General features: G+C 41.3%; 1 protein-coding gene across 6 annotated transcripts; it reads left to right on the top strand.

The window, feature by feature from the left end:
• Positions 1-1,047: 1,047 nt before the first annotated feature.
• On the top strand, positions 1,048-23,325 carry MKNK1 (MAPK interacting serine/threonine kinase 1). Of its 6 annotated transcripts, none has more exons than XM_056497628.1 (14): positions 1,048-1,153; positions 1,962-2,075; positions 4,501-4,596; positions 7,577-7,675; positions 8,369-8,466; positions 9,846-9,925; positions 11,353-11,426; positions 14,398-14,502; positions 17,430-17,485; positions 18,047-18,142; positions 18,915-19,109; positions 19,729-19,893; positions 20,511-20,551; positions 21,481-23,325. In XM_056497628.1, the coding sequence occupies exons 4-14, from the start codon at positions 7,579-7,581 to the stop codon at positions 21,707-21,709; spliced, it is 1,236 nt and encodes a 411-aa protein (XP_056353603.1). In that variant the 5' UTR covers positions 1,048-1,153; positions 1,962-2,075; positions 4,501-4,596; positions 7,577-7,578; the 3' UTR covers positions 21,710-23,325. The 6 variants fall into 6 exon arrangements, with proteins under 6 accessions (XP_056353603.1, XP_056353601.1, XP_056353600.1 ...); XM_056497626.1 differs by having other exon boundaries at positions 20,508-20,551; XM_056497625.1 differs by having other exon boundaries at positions 7,441-7,675.
• Positions 23,326-24,586: the final 1,261 nt, after the last annotated feature.

Here is a 24,586-nt window from a genome sequence, read left to right as displayed (position 1 = left end):
TAATAATTAAAAATTAAAAGGGAGGGTTATAGATAAGAGGGAAATCTCAGGTATCAGGCGTTCCAGGAAGTCTGTACCTTTCAAATACTTCAGCCAATGGGAAAAGTGAGAGGGTGTCTTAGGCTGCAATACAGGAAGTGACCAAAAGTATGTATTCTATCACCACCTGCTGAAACCAGGTGGGGCAGTGATCCTTATCTCCGTGGGAGATATTCTCTGCTAATGGGCCAGCTGTTAAACCAGGTGGGGCAATGTTCTTTATCTTCTCCACAACCCATCCTCCCTCCAGGAGATATCTTCTGTTAATGGGCCATTGAGTCCCACTGTATGACTGATAAAATTACATCATCCCACTGGGAGATGCTCCAGCCAGAGGAGCCAAGCCTTTCCTACCTAGATAAAAACTGAGATTTGGAATTCCAAAGCAGCCTTTTTCCACTGGATTCCAGAGATTCCATTAATCACTGGGCCTTCAGAGAGAAAATGCACCTTCTACAGGAGCACTGCTCCAGCTGAACCACATCTGCCACTGCAGGAGGATGCAGCCACCGTTTAATGGGACTGCTACCAACACCCTGACTGACTGACTGACGGGTGTCAGCTTGGATTCTGATTCTGGCAGGGTTTGGGATTGTTCTTTGTAATACTGTATTTCCGTTTTAATTTTCCTAGTAAAGAACTGTTATTCCTAATTCCCATATCTTCGCCTGAGAGGCCCTAAATTTCAAAATTATAATAATTTGGAGAGAGGGTGGTTTACATTCTGCATTTCAAAGAAAAGCTCCTGCCTTTCTTGGCAGACACCTCCAAACCAGGACAGAGGGAAATGCCGCCGGAAAACAGGATAAGAGGGGAGGCTGCGAACTCCAAAAACTTGAGAGATCCCCGGGGAATGCCCCACGGCCTCTGCCTTTATTCGAACAAAGAAAAGGACTGCTCTGTCTCCTGCGGTGCTCGTGGGTTAACTCTCCGGACAGCTCGCCGCTCCGTGGCCCGGCCCGTCCCCTCAGCGGAGCCGCGGGCGGGGCGGGGCGGGGCGGGCGCGCTCCCGGCAGTGGCGGTGCCGCGCAGGCGCGCTCCCGCCGCCCCTCAGCGTGGCGGGGCTGGGCTGGCGGCGCCGCCCCGCCGAGAGGGACCCGCGGCCGCCATGGAGGTGAGGGCGGGGGGCTGCGGCCGCGGCGCTGCCCGGTCGGGCCGGTGAGGGGACGCGAGGGAGGGCAGTCCCCGGGGATCGGAGCTGCTGCGGCTCCTCCGGGCGCAGCGCTCGGGCGCCGGCAGCCTCGGGTGCCTCAGCGCTCCGGCCGGCAGCTTTGGGTCTGGGGGCCCTCCTCAGGGAATGCGGGAGTTTCCTCGTGGCTGCAGCTGGAAATTTCTCCCCCGAAGGTTTAAAGTGCTTTGTTTCACGTTTTCAATAAAGAGTGGTAAGTGTGTACACTACGGCAGCTGCTTTCAGCTGAGGACGTTGCTGGAGTGGGAAAAGAGCAGGCGAAGGAATAAACCAGCTCCTAGGTGTGAGCACGAGCAATCGTTTAGTCCTGTGTTTTTCCTCTGGCATAAAACGAGAGCTGTGAACCCCGAGGAACTGACGAGCTGCCTAATGTGCACTTTGTGGCATTAGTTGGAGCAGGGTGACCTTCTGAGGCAGGAGAAGCAGCGGGCCAGCCCCGGGTGACAGCTCGGCTGCTGGCATCAGCAGGAATTGTGATAGCCAAAAATCAGCCTGTTCCCTGACACCACTGGCACTTGTCTGTAAAGTGTCAGATTTGTTGAGAAATTAGCCACTGCCTTTTTTTTTTTTTTTTCTTTTTTTTCTTTCCTTTACATTTTCAAGTTGACCACTTCTAAAAGCCTCTATCACACAATGTTATGACTCACAATTGGATTGACAAGATTGGTGTATGTTCTGATAACTTCAAAGAACTATAATTTGTCTTTTTGGTTTTTTTCCCCTACCTAAACAGAGCTCCTCTTCATGCCTCCCAGGTGCTGGATGGAAGCAAGGCAAAAAACACTCCTGCATAGCTGAACTTCTTTCACTTCAGTTCTAAAGGTGTTTTGTATTGGCAGCCTTCCAGGTAAAGTGGGATGCCTTGTGCATTTGAACCTTCCTTGGTTCTTTAAAGGTCTTTTTCAACCAAAATGCTTCTATGACATTATTTAATGGTAACCAGTACTCTGTAATGTTTTCAAAAAAGTGTTTACTGCTGTGAGGAGTTTCCTCTCTCCTTCTAGTACCTTCCTGGTAACAAATGTTAAAACACGTGCAAATCTTATGTGACATCAAATATGACAATGCAGTGGAGTTTAATGACTTAATTTTAGAGTTGAAAGCACGGAGAGGGGAAAAAATAAAGAAAAATCAGTCTTGCTTCAAAGTTTAGAAAAGCATTAAGTTAGATTAGCTTCTCCAAACAAGGCTGCTTTTTGATGCAGGTGTATGTTGTGTAGCTTTATTTTCCAGTGACAGATGTGATTATCTGATTGATAGTTTGTGGGGTGTGGAGCAAGAGCAGGAAATGTTTATCTTATATCTGTATGAAATGGAAAGTTGTTGTCTAAGAAGTCTTTCTCTTTGGTTTACACTAGCAAGGGATTAGAAGAGCTACTTGGTGATGCAGAGACAGTCTTCTGAGAGTTGTTCATGCCATCAGATATAGAAGAGAGTAAACAGCTTGCTATTTAGTAAGGGGCCCTCAGAACCTACTTATATTGGATATCTCCTTAATTTTAAAGTGCTCTAGGGGTTGAAGGATCTTTTAAGTAGTTGAGTCAACACACTATTGTGAGGAGTTTTCTCATTTAGAATGTGTGGGATGGGGTTTAAAATAACTTTGCTTATAAGTTCTTACTGCCCTGTGATGATGGTAAGTCTTAAATGTGAACTATCTGCTGGTAGTGAGTAGCATTACATTTTCTGTTTGTTCTGCTGGATGTGGAAGGACAGAGGATGTTCTTTAGTTCAATAACCAGCATTTGTTCGGTGTTGTTCCCAACAGGGCTCACCATTCACAATTATTTGTTAGCCCTGTGAAATACACCCTATTATATCCTCCCATCTGTGTGGCTGCCTTGGAGACACATTGTCCTTGAACAAGAAATTAAGAAGATTACAGTGTTTTTAAGCCACCTTCAGTCTAATTTATGTCTTAGCTGGATCAGGACACTTGTTTGCCTTTGTCCTTCCAGTGGGGATGATAACAGTTCTTTGCTGTCATTCTGGATGATAACTAATGCTTTTTAAGAAATGCATGTGTGCCTGGGGAAGCACAGGCTGGTATCAGGAGGTCTCATGTCTGCAGCACGTGTATCAAAATATGCTGTTTCTCCAGCACGAGAGGGAAAGTGTGTGCTCTCCTCTCTGTTAAGGTTCTCCCTGCTTCCCTAGCAGTAATCCTGGAGAAGTAAGAAATTGGGGTGGGAGGAATCTACCTGAAGTAACTTGGTTTTGCTATTCTGAAAAGTGAGATCCACCCATTGCTGGAGGATTTGACTCAGGAACGCCCCACTTAGTTTGCAAGGGAAGTGTTAGTTCAGAGTACCAAAAAGTTACTCTGCAAATTGCACAAGCAGGAGATAATGTGACACTGATCTTCTGAAAATGTGGCAGGGGGAAGGAAAGAGAAAGGTTGCTGTAACCTTTTCCCCAGGATGCAGGGTTTCAGGCAGGTGGTGTCAGCTGTGACACTCTGTGAGTTGTTACAATGATGCTGTGATAAGGCTGGATCAGTAATTTTTGTCACACTTGCTCTTTCATGAAATTGGATTGCTTGGGCTTCCTGTGAACTTTTGGGTGATCATTTGAAAATGTTAATGGTCTTGTATATTATTGAGAAGATGTTGGAATGTTTTTGAGTTCCTCTCCCTTCATGGATAACTCAGATTAAATGAAACTAAAAGTTCTATTGTAGGTGGAATGAGAGGGTAACTGACAGCTAAAACTGAATTGTGGCAAAGTAGTGCAAAAATCGAGAGTATTCACTTCTTACAACTTGAAATTAATATACCTAATACAGAATGAGTATAAAATAATCTCTCTGATTTGATATAGGACTGTCATACACCATTGCACATTTGTCCTCTTCACATTGTATTTCTCTTGATGTGTAACATTACAAACACAATTAATCACTATGTAGTTGCTTTATAAAGGCAGCTTGGGTTGTTCTGAACTTCCTGCAACTAGATGGGTTTTGTAGAATCAGCACCTGCTGAGTGTGTCCAGTTTCATTATGAGCCACAACTTCAGGAATCAGTGTTGATGGAGAAGGGAGGGTCCAGGAACAATGTGAGACACTGAGCTGGAGGAGGACTGGACTGAAGTATGTTTTTATTTTGTTCCAGTGAAATTGTAGGGGTGTGCTTGTGCTGTGTGTGTGTGTGTGTGTGTGTGGTTTGTGGGCCAGCACATCATTGCAATGTCTTTAGTCTCTGGCACTACCAAAATATGTGGAAAAACATTTTCATGATTTTTAGTGGTAATGTGAAGGTGTATTTTTTCAGCTCCAGAACAATTTGGCTCAAGCAAGACCCAGTTTTGGAGCAGGTGGTGGTACCTGGACTCTGCTTTCTTCCACTGAGTTCAAACGCACAAGCAAGGTATTTTCTTCTGTGTTCTCCAAAAAGGCATCTCTTCTCTTTTCTCCATGTGCTTCCTGTTACACACATGTGCTTGTTTTCCAAATATACTCTTCCTTCCTTTGGATTAAAATGTAAGGGGAGTTAGGTCTGGGTAGTGGATTTTGGCATGTTCATATATGGAGTGTTAGGAAGCAAGATAAGGACGACTTAAAGTCTGAATGAAGTGAAACTTGTGGTAATTGTTCCCTTTTTTCTTCTCTTGCCTTTGTTTGCAAGTTGTTTTTTTTTTAACAGCAAAAGGCTGTGACTGCCTTCCCACACAGGCTCTGAATAATGTGTGTGTTAAATATTGCCTCAACACTGAGTGATGATGATGGTGATTAAATTCAACAAAAGCACAGCTAAGACAGAAACTTGCTCTCATTTTACTTACAGTGTGGATTTCACTGGTAACATTACCCTGTGAGTAGTAATCCTAACCTGACTGGAGAAGGACAGACCAGAATCTGAAGACACTCATCCTGGACCTGATGTGGCCACAGGCCATTTCCCTCCAGAGCAGTCCATCCAGTCCCTGGGCTCTCTGTCTGGCAGGATGAGCTGCCTCAGAGCCCACAGTGTCCCTGTCACCAGAAGCACTCCTGCAGTGTGCAGAACACCTCAGCATTGCTTGGGTGGTTGAGGCACACTGTCCTTCAGTGCCACCAGAAACTCTTTTGGTCGTGCAGTTGCAGAAAAAGCATTTCTTTGAAAGCTTGAAAAATCTCTGAAGTGTTTGGCTGGACTAAAGGCATTTTCTTGTACTCCCAATTATTACTTAACTACTGGTTTATTATAACAAAGTGAGTAATGAGAGTGAAGCTGTGATACCTTTAAGGGATAAGCTGTGTTGGCAGAAGTGAGCTACACAAAGATGTGAAATAGCAGACCAGAGCAGTAATAAGAATCTAATACAGCAAATATTTCATGCTTTAGTGTGATGGCAAATTTAGTCAAGACTGTAGGTTAAAAATGTCAACTTTTCAGCAATTTGGTTTCTATATACATGACTAGTGAACTTCCTGTTTTCAGGGAAGCAATTCTCTGTAATTTAGGAATTGAGTCAGGCTAAAGGGAATTGAAATAATGTAGTGAGTTAATAAACAGCTGACTGTAAGTATCAGAGCCAACTGGTAGAGTGCAGGAGCTGGTTGTGAATATGTCACTGTGCTAAGAGACAGGATTCACATTCTGGAGTTTTTGCTGAGTTTCAGTCTCTTTCAAGCTCTGAAACTGTGATATTTGAAATGGAATAGAATCTGTCTAGCTATGCCTTATAGAAGGTCAGGTCATTAAAGTTACCCATTTGACATCTGGAAATCAAGCACCACCTTCAAGCAGAGCAGCCCTATCTCTGAGCAGCTTTATGTGTGTCATCTCAGTCCCAGTTCTGAGTAACTCCTGATGCAGGTTGGATTGAAAAAGAGGAGAGCTGGAATTAGCTGCCAAAGGCTCATCTTCTCTTTATGTTAAAATTTGAAGCTGTGTGTCAGATTGAGTTAAGAGGAAGCTGTTTCTTCAGAAATTGGTAAAATTGTCCTTTATATTACTGTATTTAAGAAGTCACATATAACATCCATCGTGATCATTTCTGAACACATTCTGCCTAAGATTTGAAAATGAGGTTTTACTATTGTTTTGAGGCTTTGAGTGATATGTTTAAGTGTTTCACTAAGTTAAGGGGAAAGGACTTTCAAAATAACACTTGTCCTAAATTTTTAGACATGTGGATTTTAAGTGACATACACAGTAGCTATTACTGACAGATAAGAACAAGAAAAATGTAATGGAACAAAGAAAAAGTACTTCATGTATTGGTAGATTGTTGTGGAATGTTTTCTGCATTGGAGCTTCTCCCATGTTTTGAGTCCTTTAGAAACAGCGAGAGGCAGAAAAACTGCTCTTCACAATCTCTGTTAAAAGAGAATTGACAGAAGTTTTTGGGACTTGCTCTTTCATTACCAGTGTTCTCATAATTACACTATTTCTATTGATTTAGCTTTTTCTGCAGTACAATATCTCTAAAAGTGAATTTAGTCAGAATTCCTCCTGGCTGTGAAGTGACTTAGTTGCACTTTGCTACTGCCTTGAAGACTTTCAGCTGAGATTTCAAAATGTTGAGGCAAACCTGGCTGGATTTGACTGGTGTGGAGTGCTCTCACCTAGAACCTCAGCATGGAATCATTTAACTTTTTTGGAGATAGGTTAGCTGCACAGATATGGCAGTGTTCTTATTTAGGCCTTCAGTAACAATATGCAGATGTTTTTTTCTGCCGTGTTATCTTGCATCAGTGAATTGTTATCTCTGAGTAAGCTCTTGTAGTATCTGCAGCTAGTATTGTAGGAAGAAAAATCTAAATGCCATGAACACTTCTTGCTTTGGAGCATAAATTACCCACTGATCAGTGGTTTAGAAAGATATATTATGGTTCTGTGAGAAATGGTTTTCTTTATGGCCTTTTGGCAGCATCAACTGACCTAGATTGTTCCTGTGATACCCTAACTCCTGTGGTTGCTTTGTTTCACTGGGTGGTTTGAAACTTCCCCACACTTTCCTGCTGTTTTGGAGGCTCTTGAGCTGATTTGAAAAAAATCTCTTTGTAAAACAGTAGAATAGCTCAGAGAAGAGAGCCCTTGTGAGGGCTGCATTTGCTATCTGGTATCAGGGCATGTGTTCTATTGTGGGTTGTTTCTGTGCTTTGCCTTACTGTGCTGTGAGATAAGGGTTCAGTGTAGATGTATTATTGTTCCTTCCTGTTTTTACATTTATTTATCAACCTCCCTCCCCCCCACTATTAATTGACACTCCAATTGCCTTTTTAGGTTTCCTCTGATATTTGGAAAAGAGATGGCAGCTTGTGATGAAAAAAAGCAGAGAAACTTTTGGATAGATAAGAACATGTGCATTTTCTCCTGAAGTAATTGATTGTTAAAGTCACCTCTATGTTCTGCCACACAGAGATGGTCAGCAGTCAGCCTGTCCCCATAGCAGACAGTGGGAAAAGGAAAAAGAAAAAAAGAACCAGAGCCACAGATCAGGTCCCTGGGAAGTTCGAAGGTTGGTGACAGTTTAAGAGCTTTTAATTGTTAGTCTGCTTTGCTTCTGCTGTTTCTCTCTTTTCTTAGCTAAACATTGCATTTTTGGTAGCAACAGTGCTGATGTCAAAGTGTTTTCATTGAATAGATATGTGCACAAATAGTGTGAAGTTTTTGTAAGTAAAATACAGTTTTATAATTATAACTCACTTAAAATATAAGTGAGAAAAATGAGTAGTGTAAAAGTTCTTAGTGGGCAAGTAGCAATGGAAGGTACATTTCAAATAAAAATGGTAATAATGTTCTAGGTTTAAATGTTCAAGTTTGTTATACTTAAAACCATCTCTTCAAGTAGGTTATGTATGGTAGGCATTTTCTGAGCAAAGAGTTGTTTTCCACCTGAAAAAAATGTTTCAGTTTTACATGAAGATAGAGAAGGTGGCTGAGATCCTAGAGATTGCTGAGATGTAAAACATTTCTAGTGTGAACTAATGTGAAGTTTTGATGCTGTAATAAAGTTTAATTCTAATTTTTCTGGAACTTGAAAGAGGGAGGTGAAAGAGGAAGTATAGTTAGAACTGGCATGTCTGCTTTAATACCACATAAATTTGAGGGATGCTTATCAGATGCTTGTCGTGATATTATCTGTTAAAATAACTTCCACTTTCAGAATTCACTTTGATGGATGTGTCCTTTCTTTGGATTTCTTTGGCAGACTTGTACAAGCTGACTGCTGAGCTGCTTGGTGAGGGAGCATATGCTAAAGTTCAGGGTGCTATCAGTCTCCAGACTGGGAAAGAATATGCAGTGAAAGTAAGTAAAGAGCAAAAGCAGCATCACTTCTGTCTGTGATGTGTCCTCTCCCTCTGAGTGTCTGCAATAGAGTGGGTAATAGCAAATCCTTCTAGGAAGTTTTTGATGTTTGAAATGAGCTTGTTTTATAAGTGTTGAGAAAACTTATCATCTTAACTGTTGTGCCTTCAGCTGCAGGTAAAAATCAAAAGCAGTAAATCACTGTAATGGTTGGATCTCAGGGCAAGCTTTCCTCTCAGGCCCTGCTTTAGTTGTAGTCTATCTTTGTCTCTTCTTGTGAAAGAGGCTGAGTCACTATACAGCATGGCCTCCCAAAGCTTTAGGGTGCTGCTCCAAGTTCAGAGAGCTGCCAATGGTTCATGTAAAGCTTTATTTTTTGATAGAGGCCAATCTTTTTCCTGTAATATCACTGTAAAGTGTTAGGATTCATTTACAAATTCGTTGCCATCCTGAACCCCCCATTTAATTACAAACACAAATAATATCTTTATGTTTGATTCTATTCAAAAATAAGCACAAAATTTTAAGTCCCTTTAAAAATGTGGTTCTGTAGATGCTGGGATTTTGTCTGTACTTTGTAAAATTGTTCAAGTTGGAAGGCTGAAATAAACAAAGCTCTGCGTTGGGAATTTGATGTGATCAGATACAGAGACCTGTGGTGAGCAGTTGCCTGTTCTGCACCAGAGAACTCAGACTGCAGAAATGAGAAGCCAGTCCTGAATAAAGATGTTGGTGGTGTTTTGGTAGTATCATGGGCTTTCAGTTTATGCAGCAATCATTCAGGCTCAGTCTCTGTGGAAAGCCCTTGTTCTCATCCTCTTTCAACCTGAGGATGGTGTGAAGGAAGGTGACTCTGAGACTGAATGTATATTTTCTTTAGGTTTTATTATTGGGTCTCCATAAAGTTAACACTATGAACTTAACTCTCATTTTGTGGTGAATTTAGTACTTGTTGCTTAAGTACCTCTAATGACAAATCTCTTCTTTTTGACTGGTCAGTGTCTGATGTGACTCAAATCTATTTTTGGTAGAACTCAGGAGGATATCCTGTTCTGCACATTGCAAAGTTAAAATGATGCAAGAAAAAGCTTGTGGTAGCTGGTTCCTGACTGTGTAACACGTGGATTTTGTTCCTTTCTTCTCTTCCTGCCTTAATTTCTCTTGTCCTCTGAATGCCTTCCAGAGCTCTGCTGAAACTGCTCTGCTCTGTAAACAATTGCCAAATAAGAAATTGAACAAACAAACAGAGGTGTGGAGTGTTTTTCTCCAGTGGGCATGCCCTAGATTCAAACCTTGGAACAGTTACCTAGTTCCAGAGCTACATGCATGCTTCCTGCAGTAATTTTTCAAATATGAGTTCTTAAAACTCTTTTTCACAGATCATTGAAAAAAATGCTGGGCACAGTCGGAGTCGGGTTTTTCGTGAAATAGAAACTCTGTACCAGTGTCAAGGTAACAAGTAAGTACAGTCTTGATTGTGTTTATTTAAAGTTGTTTTGATTATTTGTTTTCAAATTTTTATGTGTGACAAGTTTAGAAGCTCTGTAGTAGTCTCCTTAAAACCACTTGAAATTTAGACTTGACTTATTCAGAGTAAGAATTTCCCCTTCTTTACCTGTTAAATTTAGAGGAGCTATTTACAGATCAATAGTTACAGAACTCAATTAGCATCCAGGTCAATGTAGCTTGATTGTGCTTCAGTGCTGCATGGCTTTTGTCCAGATGTGAAATTAACATTTTGATACTCTCCCCTGTGATTTCACCATCAGCAAAAGCTGACATGGTACCAGCTGCTGTGGAAAGGAAGTCTTACCATTCCTTTCCCTGATGTGTGATTTGTCTTCCTCCTTGTGTTAGCCTTCCTGCTTTTGCACTGGAACTCTTAGATCAGCAAAAAGCTAATGTAGTTCTCATTTGGATGTGTGCTGACTTCATGTAGCCACAGGATGAAGCAACTGTAAAACTGCTACTCATGTCTGAAGAGAAGAAAAGCTGTGCAGGCACTGGCAGCATTCTCTGGGAGCTTTGTGATGGATTTGAGCCAGTTCTGAGGCTACTTTTAGATGTCTATGTTAATATATAATGTATATACAACAGATGGTGTATATATTTCAGTTGTGCAGTTTAGATTGAATTTTTCCAACAAATAGTTAATATAATATACAGAAATAATTTTTAAACCAATTTGTTTACCAAACTCATGGGCTTATGTTGTGCTGTAGAGGAGCAGACCATGTCTTTCTTATTTTGTGAGGTTAAATGGTCATCCAGTGCACAACTGATGGAAAACTCAAGCTCACACAACCATATGCAGAATTTTGGGGGTTGGGTGTACCATTAAATATAAAAAATTCTGACTTAGATGTTTGGCATTCTCAAAGCAACCTGGGGTATTTGTGCTGCAAAGAATTTACATGAGCTAAACAGGAGTTGGTGTAAAAATGGCAACTAAGGAGCTGGATTTAATATCTTGTTGACAGATGCCTGTATCCTTTGAGCCCTGTGTGTTTTGCTTTGTGATTTCTGCAGAGAAAGAACGCCAGTTTAATTATTTTTTCTTTATTTCTGCCTTCAGCACAAATGCAGTGTTTTAAATTATTAAACACAAGCTAGTACCAGTTATCTTCCTGTCAATTGAGCAGTAGCAGAGCTCTCACAATCTTGTCTGAGTGTGGTGTTTGGCCTGTTTCCTGTGCTTAAATTTCAGTGTGAATTGGAAATGTGGTTTTAATGCCACAGGCAACCAAAACAACTTGTTTAACTAGAACTTGTATTTTTGGTTACTTCTGGCACTTCCTAGTTATCCATGCTGAAGCTCTTCATTGCTGTGTGTACACTCCATGCTTGTTTCTTTTATTCCCTTCTTTTTTCTTTCTTTTTTTAAAGGAATATTTTGGAGTTAATAGAATTTTTTGAAGATGACACAAGATACTACCTGGTCTTTGAGAAGCTACGAGGAGGTACTGTGCAGAAACTGGGCCTTTGCTCATTTTGGCTCCTATTTGCCTCTGCTTTGAAGTAGTAATTGAAGAACTTACTTTAAAATGCTTGAGAATTTCAAGACAAAAGTAGAGGAAGTATTACACACAGCTTGAAGTATGGTTATTCTGGAATATTGATGGGTTTGGTCATGCATTTGCAATCCCTTTCTGTGGCTGAGTGATGGAAATGTCAGCTCTATTAAAGTGGCAGGTTTGAAATACAGTCAGTAGGTCACAGTACCCTTTGGCAAGGGGAGACACAGGATGTCAGGTGTTATGCCTGATCCTAGTGCAGCATCTCTGGCAGAGTTTTCCCTTGATGTAGGATGGCCTTCATTGCCTGCAACTCATGAAAATCATCTTGCCTGTGCCTGGGGTTGGTGTTATTGAGAACCAGTTGTGCTTGTGGGTGTTGGAGAGTCCATCGAGTGAGCCTGAGTGGTCACTGGGCTCCAGCATTTCCCACTCACCTGGGGAATGAGAAAGCTGCAGCAAGCACTTTATGGACTTTCTCACATTTGTCTGCATGGAGTATAATTACAGTACACACTGATTGCATGGCTGTGCAAAACCAGGAGTGAATGTGGCCAACCCTTCAAAGGAAAACTGAGCTTCTGGAGTATCCTGCTGCCCTGAGAACATCATCTGTTGTCTCTGGTCAACAAGGTTTCCAGATCTAAACTGTATGTTCAAGAAATAAAAACTCTTTCTGCATAGATGCAGAACTATTTTTGAAAGAGATGGATGTGTTTTTTTCGTGACTAAAAAGCTTTTGTTTAACTTTTCTCAAAATTGCTGCATCTTTTTATAGTGTTTTTCCGTAACACTTTGTCTTTTTTTCATCTCCACATTCTTCCATTAGTTAACCCTCTTCTTTGTGAGTCTCTGATTGTACCTGCACAGCTGCTAAGAGGAAAATAATGCTACTCCTTCCCTCTTAACTGTTTTTACAGGCTCAGCTAGGGCTGAGGCCAGTTTTCTCTTAAAAAAAAATACTTAAAAAAATATACTTTAAAAAAAAGTACTTGAAGAGTTAGGTACATGGTTTGAAGACAAAGTGTGGGAATTAGGGTCAGATCTGATGCACTACAGATTCTGATGTGAGTGGCAAGGCTGGCAAGAATGAGAACATTGATCTTCAATGCAAGCCTTACTTCAATAACTCCAGTTTCAGAGGCTGCTCTTACTTACAGTGTTGGAGCAAATTTTGGGCTTTCCATTTTCAACTTTGCCTTCCAGTAGCTGTGGTAACTGAAGGAGCTCTGCTCTTGTTTTATGTTTTCAGTTCACTGTGATGTCCAGAGTCCCTTTAGTATCCTTGTCTGACAACATTTTATAATTGAATGAGTTTAAATTGAGCTGATTAGATTGAACTTACATGATTTAAGAGTTTTTTCCTCTTTCCCCCCCCCCACCTTTGAAAAGCATTTTGAGAGGTGCTATATGATGCTTTCTCTCTGAGTACTGGAAAGGTAAGAACAACTGTGGCAGGAGTGCCCTGCTATTCTTTCTTCATGAGAATTCTCTATGTGGGCTGAATATAAAATCAGTAAAGTATGTTTTTATTGATATAATTCTTATCTGAGAGAGTTTGAACATCAGCTCTATTCAGAAAGGTAATTTCAGATAAACCTGCTGAGTGAAATGAGAACTTCAAATGGCTTAGTGTTGTTTCCTGCAAAGTGTGGAGTCTTTTCCACTGGGCTGGAAACATTGAAGAGCTGTTACTGGTTTCTAAAGGTGCAAAAAACAACTACACCAGGAAACCCCTTTGAACTTTGTGCACTCAGGAAATCTGTAGCAAACTAGAAGGTGTTGGTTTTGGCAAGGGAAAATGTCTGTGTTTGAAATCTAATAAATTGGTCCAAAGTGGCCTTCCTCCACCTACCTGACACAGCATGGCTGTGCATATCTGAGCAGTCTTTTGTCCATCTCTCCTTTCTGAATATCCTTTCTCTTCCCTCTCTGAATGCTCACTGTGGAGAAGTGGCAGTGGCATTGATGGTATTAGAATAGGAATTACCCAGTAGGAGATTTCCTTCCACATCTAGAACTGAAGAATAAAAATGAAATCACCTGAGATAGAAATTAGTGTACTGGGGCTAATAACAAATGGCAGTTACTCTTTGAATTTCTTTGTTTGATTGCTTTTACAAATACACCTCTCTGAATAAGAAAATAAAAGGCAATAGTAAGGCTACTTAGGGAGCTGGGATCTCTGTGGACTACATGGTTTTTAATCTTTTGGGAGGTTTGGCTGAATTCACTTTAAGAAGATGAGGAATCAAACCTCCCTTTATTCTTTGTTAAAGTGATACCAGTGAGGTTCTGCCTGCAAGCTACCAGTCCTTCAGAATATTTTAATTTAGAGATCTTTTGTCAGATTTTGTATCAGTGCAGAAGCCTTGTCTTGATGCCTGTGGGAATTTTGATGTGTATTTAAAGGTCAAATCTCTTTTTACTTAGATAGTTTTGAGGCACAAAACATGTATCCTTGACTTTCAGGGCAGGGTTTCAGTGGTGACATGATAGAAAATGAGGAGAGTTTGAGTATGACCACCCAGGACCTCGGGTAGGTTGGGTTTTGCTGAATTGTTTATGTATCTCCTTTTCTGATGTTTGAGTTTTACTGGTACTATTGGCAAATCTCTACTGTCCCAGTGTGTGGAAAACAGACCAGTCATGTCCTGGGGCAGTAAAAAGTGATTGCCTCTCATGCTGTGCTTAAACTAGACAGCTGTACTGTTTGAAAATTATGTTCTAGCACACTTAAGAGGTGAAGCTGCTCAGTTGTGCCTTTTCTTCTTAGTCATTCCCCTCTTTGCTTCACAGAAGTTGCCTGCTGTGAAAGGCTGCTATAAAGTGTGAAAATGAGGTTGTGGATTCATGATACTTGGAACTAGTTCAGCACTCATACTGAGGTTTTCTCTTTCACCTGTTACCCTGACAGGTTCAATCCTGGCCCATATACAAAAGAGAAAGCACTTCAATGAACGAGAAGCAAGCAAAGTGGTGAGAGACATTGCCTCTGCTCTGGACTTTCTTCATACAAAAGGTGAGAGAAGGCTGCCTCCATCTTTACTGGTTAATACTATACACTCAGGTTATAAAGCACATGTATCTCTAAGTAGCCAGCTTTTGCTGATGTTTGCATTTACAGCAATGCCAGATGACTTCAGCTGTTTTTCTTTATGATATTATTTTCATATTGTAGTATTTTAAGTGATTGGGAGTGTTTAGATGATATAGGCTTTTCAAGAAGAAAACAGGGAGAGTTAACATTAGGGTTCACTCTGTTTATTCCTGTTACATAAGCCACCATATAAAGGTTACTCAAAAGAGATCTAATAAAATTTTAATTTCCCCGTTTTCCATGTGAACAGAGTTACTTTATTGTGATTACTCAAAATTTCTGCTGGTCACGAGACCTGTTGGTTTGTAGTAGCTTTTGGCCCTCACATTTAGACTCTCACTGTTGAGAGACCTAAGTGAACCATAGTCTTTATTTCAAAGTGTCTTCAATTCCTTTGAAATTTGCTTAGATTTAAAGCAATTATATTTGTAGAGATTTTTTTTTTATGTTAGTGTTTTTCTGCTGCTTTTTTGACTTGGGAATACTTTGGTTTAAATTCAAAAAGTTCTGTGCATTATGGTCATCCCAGAGTATATTTTTGGGTTGAATGTGATGGATACTTTTGAAGTCTTTCCTATTTTGTGATTATCTGGCCTTGCAGCTTCAGTTACAGTAGCTAGCTCTGAATAGAATGGCATCTAATTGGAAACTGTTTATGGGTTATTTGATGTATTTTTTCTTTTTTCAGTTCTGATTAGCCTGGTAGATCTCAATAGATTTGCATTTGCTGCCTAAATTGCTTAGTACTGGCCCTGGTTCAATAAATGTTTAGTCTACTTTTAAGTCACAGGACTGTTTATATGCTGAGATGGAATCATAGCACTGGGTTCCTCAACAGGTTGGACCCATTAAGAAAATTGTAACAATGCATAGGGGTAACAGTGGTAAACCTGAGGGATGTGGATCTTGTCAGATGTTGTGACTATTACAAGAAGTTATTCTGAATATGAAACCAAATTTAGTTTGCATTAAGAGTTTTTGTAATCTTCACAGGCTATGTGATAATTCAACATTAAACCTTCAGAGATGGTGCTTCTTGAATACCTGCATTTAGAAGATTTTGACTTTTGAGATATGGGACGTATAAGAAACAGGAAACTTAGGCTGAATGTGTGGAAAAATTCTTTTTTGATGTTCAGGGCTATAGTAGGTTTCTTAACAGCTGAAAGTCCAGGTACCCCACTCAAGAGGTTTAACATCAATTGAGCTAATACCTTTCTGTAGTTCTCTCTTAGCTTTTAGTTTTAATTCCCCTTTTCCCAAAGAAGAGGAGGGTGTTTGATTAAAATAGCTGTAGAGCAGCAATCTGTTCTCTTGTTGTTTGCTGTGGGCTGGGACAGCAGGGACATAGCTTGCAGAGTCAGCCACATCCCCTTTTCATTTTATAGTTCTCTTTATGGTTCTTCCGTGTGACATTAAAATAATTAGTAAGTAGGATACAGAACACTGAAGTAAACAGGAAATTAAAGCAGTTTTATTGCACAGCTTAATGGTAAAGTCCTATAGCTAAATGGTTTTAAAAAAATTTGAATGAGGACAACTAATCCTTTTGCCAGAAGTAGTTTAAAACTCAGCTGGATGATAATCCTGCCTTACACCCACTTGGGATGTGTGTGCTTTATTGCTAATAATCTGCTGGAGGGGTGTTTAAAGGCAGTTGTTTTCTCAGTGCTCTGGGCAACTGCAAAATCAAATGTTACATAATCAGACATTTGAATTCACACAATAATACAAAAAGATTCTGATGACTTTCCCCTTGTGAGCCAACTGTTGGGAGTTTGGTCAGTCTTGCTGTAAATGTCAGCACAGGCCACCTCCATGGGTTCCTTGTTCCATCTTTTGTGCCAAGGCCATGTGCACTGTGTCAGTATGAACACTGATTCCTTTAGGTTTGGGCTCTGGTGTTACATTTTAAGCCACATCTTGTGGAGTGTGCTGAAGAAACGACATTAAAAGCTCCCTTGCCTAGAGTTTGGTAAAATTTTCCTTCTTGTACTCTGAAGTAATATCAGGTGTCCTTGGAGTGTAAGTTTCTAAATCAAGGCTAGACTGCAGTTAATTACAGCCAAGTTGCTCATTGGATTTGATTTGTTTTGCCTCTTGTTTTCTATCTTCCAACTAAGTTTGATCAAATTTAATGGAGGACTTCCAGAAATTGTGGTTTTAGGCATTTGAAGAACTTCTTTGACAGCAGAGAACCACCTTGCATGTGGATTACACAGATAACTTTGTGCTTCCCTGTTAGGTTTGCCTATTCTGATAGGAGTTGAATGAAGAAGCCCTTTGGTTATTTTCCTTTAGCTTTTCTTCTGCATCTCTAACTGAACCCTTAATTTTTCATTTGCTTCAGCAATGAGTATGTGCCTCAAAGGGATATTTTCATCTGGGAGTCGGGGGATTTTTTGCAGAGCAGAGTGCCTCAAGTACTGTTTGTGCTGACAGAATTTCAGCAAGCCAGTTGATCCATTTGGAAAGAACAACTTTACTGTAAAAGGCACAAAAACCAATTTCATTAAACTGTTTAAAGAATTAAACTTTCCTACACGTCAGTCATCTCAATAAGCTGGTTTTAACGTAATTAATTTGGGCTAACAAAAAGTTCTGATGTCAGGTTCTTATTTGCTTGACAGACTCTCCTGTACAGTTAAGGATGATAAAGGCATAGCAGGATGCAACAGTGATTTTTAACAGTTGCACTTTACAATTAAGTTTTTATATTTAAGGGGGGCAGATCTGTGTAGCAGGCTCAGATTTAGAATATTTCTCAGGCCACCTTCTAATAAAGAGAAGTTATGAGAAATAAAACAGGGGAGTATCCTTTCTAATGAACATTTGTACTCTGTGTTTAGGTATTGCTCACAGGGACCTGAAGCCTGAAAACATCCTGTGTGAATCTCCAGAAAAGGTGCTGCTCTAGTCTCTTAACTTTCCAAACTGAATTTTTAAAACTTGGTTCTCAAAAACAGCCCTTGTGTTTTTTCTCTTCTTGAAAGCTGTTGAACCCATTAGTGAACTTCAACTAAATCTAACAGAACTGAAGCTTAAAAGAGACTAAAATCTTCTTTGAGCTGTGAAAATGTGAACAGCTGGCTAAGAGATAAAGAGCCAACTGGCCTTATAGAGGGATGGCAATGGCACCCTAGTGCCTCATCTGTTCTGAGCCAGTACCCAGATAGACAAGCAGCATTTAGAGGCCAGCTGGTCACATTATATGACCACTTTTCAAAGTGCCCCCGTGTGTACTGGCACTTGCCTAACCAAATAAAAAAATGATGTAGCAGGATCAGGTGCTGGTGGTGTGGGTGCAGCTGGGGCAGGGCAGGTAAAGGCAAGGAGTGGAAGGTGGCTGTAAGAGACTGGCTCTCACTAGGACTTGTGTTCTGTCCTGCGGTTTTCTACTTCACATATATATGTATTAATATATTTTGCATTAATCCCAATTCTCCTGACCTCTTAATGTTTTTAGATATCACCAGTAAAAATATGTGACTTTGATCTTGGCAGTGGGGTGAAGCTGAACAGTGCATGTACTCCGATAACTACTCCCGAATTAACAACGCCGGTGAGAGACCTAGTGTGGTTCTGTGCTTTTGTTGTTCTACTAGAAACCAGTTTTTGTTATCTCCAGAGGAGACCTTCCAAAGGGCTTACTGCCACTGCACCCAGTGCTGGACAGTTCATTTCAAGCAAGTGTATGTGTGGTAAATACTGGCACACTTTCCCAGTCACAGAGCAAATACGCAAAAGCACAGGAGCTCACAGTGTTAATTCTCCTGTTGGCAAGCACACAACACATTGGTCCTGCTTACCTCTTACACAATCGAGTGGGGAAAATTTTTGTGCCCATTTTTGTGTGCTTATGGACAGACTTTGAAACTTGGTTTTGTGTTCATTTCCCCACGTTTTGGTTCTGTAGCCAAGCCAGCAAGCTAAAGAGAATGCAAGCTCTGTAATGTGTGTAGCTTTATAATACCCATTAGTTTGAAAAACTACAGTCCTGTGCTTTTGCCATTTACTGTGAAAGATAAAATTCCAGAAGTGTTGCAGAAGTCTTACAGAAATCTATTCCCTTGATACACTTGTCTTATAACTAATGGATAAGATTTAAAAACCTGAAAAATGTAAATTAATATTTTGACCTTGGATTAAAGGTTCACAGCCATGTGGAACAACTTGTAGTGGTGCTAAAGAGCTATAGGAATTTCAGTATTCACTGATGCCTAATTTCTGCTTTTACACCGAGTCACTTGGTATACAGAGTGGAAAATGAGAAACCTGAGTCTTGTCTTGATGTGACCCTCCCTTTAAAAACTTGCTTGAATTTGTTTTCTTAGTGTGGCTCTGCAGAATACATGGCCCCTGAAGTGGTGGAAGTCTTCATGGAGGAGGCCACGTTCTATGACAAGAGGTGTGATCTGTGGAGCCTGGGGGTGATTCTGTACATCATGCTCAGTGGTTACCCCCCTTTCGTGGGCAACTGCGGCACGGACTGTGGCTGGGACAGAGGAGAAGTCTGCAGAGTTTGCCAGGTGGGTGTGCATTTCCTGGTGTGTGGGGAGTGCAGAGTGCCCCCTGGGCTTTGTGTGTAGGACTTGCTGTAATGTCAGCAGTGGGGAGCTGTGCCTGATGCTGGCAGGTAGCTGGAGGGTGAGCTGTCACTGAGAAGTGAGGGTGGCAGTATAGAAGTTGAGTGATGCCAGTTGCTAAAGGAAGGTTGGGCAACTGCTTCTCCTTCTTCCTGTTGTGAGATCTCAGAGCTTCTCCTCACCCTCTTCCCCACTCTGTAATCCTGCCTTGTTCTGTAATTCTTGATCTGGTTTATGGTAGTCACTGCAATTCCTCAGATAAAAGCTGAGCCCTGGGACAGTTGCTATGCAGGGCCTGAATTTATTTTCTAGAAATGGAGTTTTTTATCTGCCCTCTTAGGGGTGGGAGGAAGTGTTTACAGCAGACAGTGTGTTGTGTCCATCTTAGGCTGCACTGAGCCACTCTGTGGAGCTGCCTGTCACTCACCAGTGACTGCATAAGGAGACTGGATGGTTTCAGTTGTTGCCTTCCACATTAGGTGGATAAAAGTGAGTAGGAGGTCTCACCTGAGAAACCTTCTGGTTGCACTGTATTTCAATTGAATATTTTTTTCTTTACTAGAACAAGCTTTTTGAGAGCATTCAGGAAGGCAAATATGAATTTCCTGACAAGGACTGGTCACATATTTCCTCTGAGGCCAAAGATCTCATCTCAAAGCTGCTGGTTTGTGATGCCAGAGAACGACTTAGTGCTGCTCAAGTTTTGCAACATTCATGGGTTCAAGGAGTATGTATCCCCCCTTTATATTAAGAGTTATTCTTCTTCCAAAGTGACAAACAAGCTGTTCCCTGTCTCTGAACTTTTTATTAGAGTCCTTTTGTGTTTCAGTGCTTGTATCTTGATTAATTAAATTATATGCAGTGGCTTTTTTTTTTCTGAGTGGTAGATATTTGGATGAATATGTCAGCTTTTTAAATGTTTGTTTTGTTTAATTATTGCTTTGTGCATTTTAAATGGCTTTCTTGTGAATAGCAAGCACTGCAGTACACAAATTATTGTGCTAATACAGTAATGCAGAATGCTGGTAAATACGGTTATAAAAGAACAGCAGTGTTCCTCTTTTGTTTCAGTTTCCAGTTCAGGAAAGAAGGAATAGACCCTCTGGAGAGCTTCCAAAGCTGTAGTCTTACACCTGCAAGCTGTGAAATCTTCTTGAGAGGGGAGACAGATTATGAAATATGCTTTGCAAACAGTGATTTGTAAGCTGACAGTGAATTAGTTTATTTGCAGTATCTGTTAATTGTAAAGATTTGGGGGAGTCACTTGGTTTTTCTCACTCTTGGAAAGCTTGATTCCCAGCTGCTAGTATGTAACTAACTTCTCTTAACTGCTTCTTCTAGCAGGCTCCTGAAAGGGGATTGCCCACCCCCCAAGTTCTTCGAAGGTAGGGTTTGTTTTCTAAACATCTGTAAACTTGGCCAAGAATAATTACTGAAAGAATGGGTGGGAGAGAGGAGTTGACAAATGAGGAGGTAACATCCCTGGCTGAGAATGGAGCTTCATAAATGTGCCTCACTAATTTTGTTAAGAACATCAGAAAAATTAAAGCTCTGAATTCTCTTTATGGTCTAATCGTGCTTGTTTATGGGAAAAGCATTAGAGGGAATTCCTGCAGTGCAGTGTTAATCTTAGACAGGAGATAATGATGGTTTTGTCAGCTTGCTGCCCAGGAGGGAGAGAAAAAGGCATAAAGGCGTGTGCTACCCAAAGAGACTGCTTTCTGATGGGTGAATAATCACCATAAACACAGCCTTGGATCTGACTTTCCTTGTAGTTGGTGGCACTCACAATAGCCATTTACTGTGAGCAGGGCAAGCCTCATTGGAGGTGATTTGATGTGAGATTCTGTATGCCAGAGAGGCTGAGTCACACAGCTGTTTCTGTCTCTGTCTGCTGCTGGTGGTTTCAGGAGGTTCTCCCATCAGAAATGCATTTCCTTACACCACAGGTGCAGTTATGGTGGGGCTGCAGTTCTCTGGAGAAGGACAGCAGCATGGGCCCATATACCCTTCCTTTGAGGTCAGGTAGAAATTAAGGGTGACATCTCAGGTGGCTTCCTGGGTTTATAATCAGAAGTCCTTGGCAGAAGGAGGAGTAGAACTATGGCTGTTTCCAAAATACCAGAGTGTTTTTCTCATGTATTGCTGGTCCTCTGAGTGAGGATGAATGCAAATATTAACTGGTCATTCTGTCTGCAGTCTCAATGATTTGGTAAAAGAAATAAACAGGCCTGGAAATAGATACTTTGCTGTGAGAACAAGTGGGTGAAGTGCCTGTGTTGAAACTGTTTCCTCCTTTTCTTTGCCTGGCCAGGAACAGCAGCACCAAGGAGCTGACCCTGTTCGCTGCCGAGGCCATAGCGCTGAACCGGCAGCTGTCCCAGCACGAGAGCGAGCTGAGCGCGGAGCAGGAGAGCACCGCCCACACCGTGTGCTCCGTGAGACTGTCCCCTCCCTCCAAATCCCGCCTGGCCCGGCGCAGGGCCATGGCCCACGCCACCAAAAACAGCGACTTCCAGCCGGTTCCCCATAAAGCCTTCTGAAGTTCTTTCCTGCTGCGTGGGGGTCAGGCGCAGTCTGTGTTCTTATTTGGATTTTCAGCGCTGATAAAAGCTGCTCTGCTTCTGACACTTTGATTAGGAGCTTGCACTTGTGATGTGACTTGTAACTTTAAGGGGACAGCTTTTATGGGAATGTTTTTTGTCTGTCAGATTTAGTGCATTAAGATAATTCAACTGATTTTTTTTTTAACTGCAGAAGATGAGTTTGCTGCTGTATTATCTGAGGTGATAAATCACTAAGTTTTCCTCATTTTCTTCTTAGAAGAGCACAATTTAAAATGCAAACTTGAAAACATCAGGAAAAACCCACACTTTGCCAGGCAGAGCATCAAGCCTCTCCCTGCCAGTGGCTGCCCTCCTTGATGGCACATTTTGAAGGTGCTGCTGTTATTGCCAGCAGTAGGGACTGTTCTCAACCAACAGTGCCCTCCTCTCTTTCTGCAGACTCAGGAATGAAGATGATGGCTGGGTGGATCTCTGTCTCCATTACATTTGTTGGGCTTAAATGGAATGAGGATGGCACTGTAAAGGTGCAAGGATTGCTCATACTTCTAGAGATGGAGAGAACTTTTGGGTAGCTTTTTTACATTGTTGATAATTTGTGTGTCAGCATGTGGGGTGAGAACTTGAAGAGGTGGGGTTTTTTATCTGGCATATCTTCACCCTTAACTATAATGTACTCCAAACCATCTCTTTTTTAATTTTCTGGAGTTTGGTGTCCCCTTGGAATAGTTACATTCTTAAATCTGATAACCACAGTGTAAGAGACTGTTTATGTAACAGTTTATATTTGCAGTTTGGTAGGCTTTTTAATACTAATGTGGGGTTTTATTATATTAATGCTATCCTCAGCTAAACCTTCCTCTCTGTAAAATTGTATTTCTCCATGACCTTTTGTGTCTCCTGCCTGGAGTTCCTAACATGAACAGACAGGCATCAGTGAATTTTGGCATGTGAATAATTTAGAAATGCCACGAGCAGAGGTACAACTGTACAAAAATGGTGCTGCAGCCATTAAATTCTGCCTCCTGCAGTAATCTCAGGCTGGATGTCTAGAGTTTTGCTTCCAGTTTCAATACTGTGGTGCAACAGAGCAAAGAATCATTTGGAAGGGTTTTGGCTGAAAAGCTGAAGATTTTGAGTGACCAAAGGGAGGTCTGTGGAGAAGGACACAGATGTTGAGCACTTTCTGAAACATAAGCTGTGAAAATTGGGCAACTGAGATGCCCATGATGCACCTTAACTTGTCAGCCCTTTCAGAAACCTTTCTCCAGGGCTTTGTGTGCAGAGGGGGAGGAGGAGGCTCCCAGGTGCCAGCACAAAACCCTCCCAAGCAGAGTGAGGAGGACTAAAGTAGCAGATGCAACAAGCACTTGGAAGTTGAAAGGTCAAATTGAATGTCTTTGCATGGCCTATTTAGAGTGGTTTTACATTATCAGTAATATCAGTGCACACAGCTATTTTTATAAAACATGCTGTATTTTGTGACTAATATTAAAGTTGTTATGTAAAAGTTTTTATACATCGTGCCAGCCTATGAACGATTAAATGTATTTTGCTTTTTTAATTAAAATGCCCTAAGTTATGTATTTAACACATTTGGCAGTTCTTTGTGTTTTTTTATTTGTGGTGACACAGAAAAGAGAATTACTTCTTTGTGTGATACTGGATTTAAGACAGTTGAAGTCTCTGAGGACTAGGCATACCTCCCTCTTCTATTGATTTATTTTATTTATCAGTCTGTGATCTCAGATTTCTTTTTGGAAGCTGAGAAAAGAGCCTCAAGCAGGGAAGAGGTGTTAACTTAAGCCAATTGTTCTGCTCTCTGTGTAGTCTAGTTCTGAATGCCTCTTGCAGAGTCATTTTTTAGTTTCTTTGGAGGTCTGTGGCTCTTGTTTTCCCAGAGGCTGGGATGCAGCACTCCCCAGTGCTCTGTGCAGCTCCTGCCTTGAGTGAAATCTGAACAGAGCAGGAATCCCAAACCAGGTGCCAGGCCTTTTATTTTTACTTGCCTTTCTTTCAAAGGAAATGCTTTTAGTTAAACTGTGCTTTAAAATTATCTGCTTCTCCTTCCCTTTTCCTCCTGGACAAGAGAGGCAGCAGAGCACAGGAGACCTTTCAGCAGGAGTACAGGAGTGATGTTTCAGTGGGGCTTCAGATCATTAAATCTTTCTTTGCCTCAAAATGAGAAGTCAGATTCAGCTGGTGATCCAAAAGATGCCTCTTTTCCTCTGATCTTTACCTTTGACTGAGAGCTCAGCTTTCTTCAGGTGAGTTATCCCCAGAGGGCCTCATTGGAAGGCCTTCACAATGCTTTTTTCATGTCAGTGAGGAAGAGGTGCTTGCTTCTAGGTGGAAGGTCACTAAATCAGGGACTCTGATCTGTGCTTTTGAAGCAGTGCTGGATCTGCTTGTGTTGCCTGTGGACCTCTTGTTTGGCAGCCTGTGGAACATGAATGCTTCATCCCTGAATCCCAGTGCCTCCCCTTTGGGAAGGGGGCTGAATCTGTGCCATGTTTTTTCAGTTACATGTGCTAAACTACACCAGGCAGCTTGTGTGGGCTCCCTGGCTTCTGAAAAATGAGGGAAAAGTGTTTTCTTGGTGAAGAAATTGGATTGGGAAAGCACAAGGTGACTTTCAAGAATTCAAAAAGATATTCTGACCAGCAAGGAGAGCATCAGAGCAGCTAAGCTGATCTTTAATATTGATTAGGCAACCCACAAGAAAATCTTGCTTTCCATCCCCAAGGTTTTTCTGGGAGGTGGGTGAGCAAACTGAGGGAGAGCTGTCAGCATGATTTATGGGGAAATAATTTCAAACAAATGGCAACCAAGCAGCTCTGGTCTCAAAGCAGTCCC

This window comes from Oenanthe melanoleuca, chromosome 8, assembly GCF_029582105.1.
Source record: "Oenanthe melanoleuca isolate GR-GAL-2019-014 chromosome 8, OMel1.0, whole genome shotgun sequence".
NCBI classification, from domain to species: Eukaryota; Metazoa; Chordata; class Aves; order Passeriformes; family Muscicapidae; genus Oenanthe; species Oenanthe melanoleuca.
Note: the sequence above shows the minus strand (reverse complement) of the source record. Positions and strands in the feature narration are given on the sequence as shown.